Consider the following 2485-nt stretch of genomic DNA (forward strand, 5'->3'; position numbering starts at 1 on the left):
TCTTCAATATATAGAAGTGAGATCGGTGCCTCTCGTTTGGGGGCATTGCAGGCAGATGCTGCCTGTTGCAGAGGACAGGCAGACAGACACACACAACATGCACACCAGATCTCCCTCTTACTGCTGTTATAGTGAATTAAAGCCCGACAGTTTTTATGGACCCATTTTGGGGACACGCACCTGCCTGCAGACGCAGGACGCATCCTGCACGCACCAGGCACGGCCGGTACCCTCCGGCTGAATGCCCCCCAAAACGCGTGCCGTGCTTACCGGGGCTGCTCCCCCGGGGCTGAACCAGCCGGGTCTCTCCCAGCCATGCCGCTCCTGGAAAACGCAGCCCTGTCGCAGCAGCTCCTACGCAAGCGAAGCCGGAGACATGGGAACAAATGGTTTAAAAAAAAAAAAAAAAGCCTTTTTACTGCTTTTTAGCAGCGCCCAGGCTGCCCTCCCTGAGCACATGCTCAAGTCCCAACTTGTGACCCCTTGGCTTTGGCTATCAGCAGCCAAAATCAGCTCTGCAGTTTGTCTTTTAAAACAGTGGCAAACCCCAGCTGCCTGCAAATTGCCTGATATTTTTGTCCCCCCAAGAAAGGTATTTGCCTCAACGGCCGACGGGCAGGAGTCTGGCAGCCCAGCCGTGAGCCGTGCACCCACCACAGCTTGTGCTACGGTGCAGGAATTGCTGACCCAGAGATGCTAAATCCAGAGAGCAAGATTCCTCCCAATGTTTACAAGAGTAATTCTATAATAACATTTAAGATTTATATGGCAACCTTCTTTTTTCTCCTCTGTGCTCTCAGGAAAATCTCTCTGCACCCAATTAATTAGGGATCCATTAAGATATTTTTGTTTGGTGCTTCTGTTCGGAAAAGAATAGATTTTGTTGAACATTTCAGAAATGATTCAGTGCCTATTTATAAAACACAGCACATGTTCTGGAGTTGCATGTATAAATACCAGGCTGTCAGTCAAATGGGCATCGCGTATTAGACATGCTATTAAAAAATAAATTGCATCCTCGGTGACAGAAAACTGAGCTGTCAACTAAACACTGGAGGACGGCGGGAAGGGATGGCTGTTTTACTGCTTGAACCTCTGCTCTCCGTCGAAAGAGGAACGGTGTGATATGAATCAGCGACAAGCAGAAATGGGCTTGAGAAATGTGGCTGCTCCTTGCCGGGGCTGGGACTGGGGCTGGCAGTGACGGGGTGGGACGAGGCACCGGCCCCAGGTCACCCTGAGCATCTCGGGGGCGGTGGGTGTTTTTGGGGGGCTCTGAGTTGCGGCAGCTGCAATGCTGCTGGGGCAGCAAACCACTGGAAACTGGGTTATTTTCTCCTCAAGTGCTACATCTTGAAAGCGCTCATCTATGGAGATTTGTGCAAGGAAACGGCTGGCGAAGACGGGAGCAGGGAGGAGCCCTGGCTGGCAGCTACAGGGAGTAAAACCAGCGGGGACTTAGGGGGTGCCGGCAAAACCGCCTCCATGGAGGCACAGCTGCTCCCCACTTTTCCTGCATCCCTCCCCGTGCCCTGGCCTTAGTCTGCATTGCGAGATGCTGTTTTGGGGAGGAAAAGCTGCTGCTGAGCTGCGAGTGAGGCATGGCGAGCGGGGGGCAGGAGATCACCGCAGGTATCCAGCACCCCACAGCCCTCACAACCGCCCCCGAGCCCCCTGGCAGTGAATGAGATAAGCCTCTGAGCTCTTCTCTCCACTTTTCCCTTGCCCAGCGACCATCACCGGGCTCTTAAGCCATATCTGCCGAGTTAAATCTTAGGGGAATGCTTGGCATCTCTACCATTAAACTGCCCGTGGCCCCAGCACCCTCGCAGCATGCACCCGGCGAGCTTTGGGATTCGGCAGGGATCTTCCCAGGATGGATGGATGGGAGTAAGGATGCGGCACGCTGCTTTGGGGAGCAAAACGGCTGCGGCCGCTCCGTGCCACCTCTTTTTTTGCTGCAAGGGTGCTGTGAGGGTCTCCCACCCCTCCTCACGAGGCAGCCCAGGTGGGGGTGCGCGTCCTCACCTCGTGCAGGGGGTCCTTCCTCACGTTGCGCCCCGCCAGCGGCTCGTCGTGGGGGAAGACGACGGAGTAGTTCTTGGCGTAGGACTCGTGGCTCCGCTCCCGGATCCAGCGGTTGTTGTCAGTGAGGGAGTGGTGAAACCTCCTGGAAGGCAGGGAGAGGGCGGCCGTCGGGGTGAGCCCACCGGCTCACAGGGTGCCTCCTCACCCGGGCCAGACCCAGAGGTGGATGCAGCTGCTGTGGTGTAAAATTGCTATTCCTGCACCCCTTTCAAGAGTTGGAGAGCAAAGGAACCAAGCGGGGCTTGGTGCTGGCCATGCTGCAACGCTGCCCACCGGAGCTGGGCGCTTGCCGCAGCCCCCACCGAGCTCCCCAGCCCTGCTCCGGGCACGTGGACCCCAGAGCAACCAGGAGCAGAATACAGCCCTGCCGGGGGGGGAGGGAGGCAATAGAAAAAGA

General features: G+C 56.3%; 1 protein-coding gene across 1 annotated transcript in view; it reads right to left on the reverse strand.

Moving 5' to 3' along the window:
* Window positions 1-2170, reverse strand: part of LOC104081539 (sarcosine dehydrogenase, mitochondrial-like) — a gene marked incomplete at both ends in the record, with an annotated part of 12326 nt that extends 10156 nt beyond the window's left edge. Inside the window, 2 exons of the mRNA XM_009584330.1 lie at window positions 271-354; window positions 2029-2170. Of these exons, the coding sequence (XP_009582625.1) occupies window positions 271-354; window positions 2029-2170 (226 nt within the window). The remainder of the gene's footprint in view (window positions 1-270; window positions 355-2028) is intronic.
* Between the last annotated feature and the right edge of the window lie 315 nt (window positions 2171-2485).

Source organism: Fulmarus glacialis, unplaced genomic scaffold, assembly GCF_000690835.1.
Source record: "Fulmarus glacialis isolate BGI_N327 unplaced genomic scaffold, ASM69083v1 scaffold32288, whole genome shotgun sequence".
In the NCBI taxonomy this organism is placed as follows: domain Eukaryota; kingdom Metazoa; phylum Chordata; class Aves; order Procellariiformes; family Procellariidae; genus Fulmarus; species Fulmarus glacialis.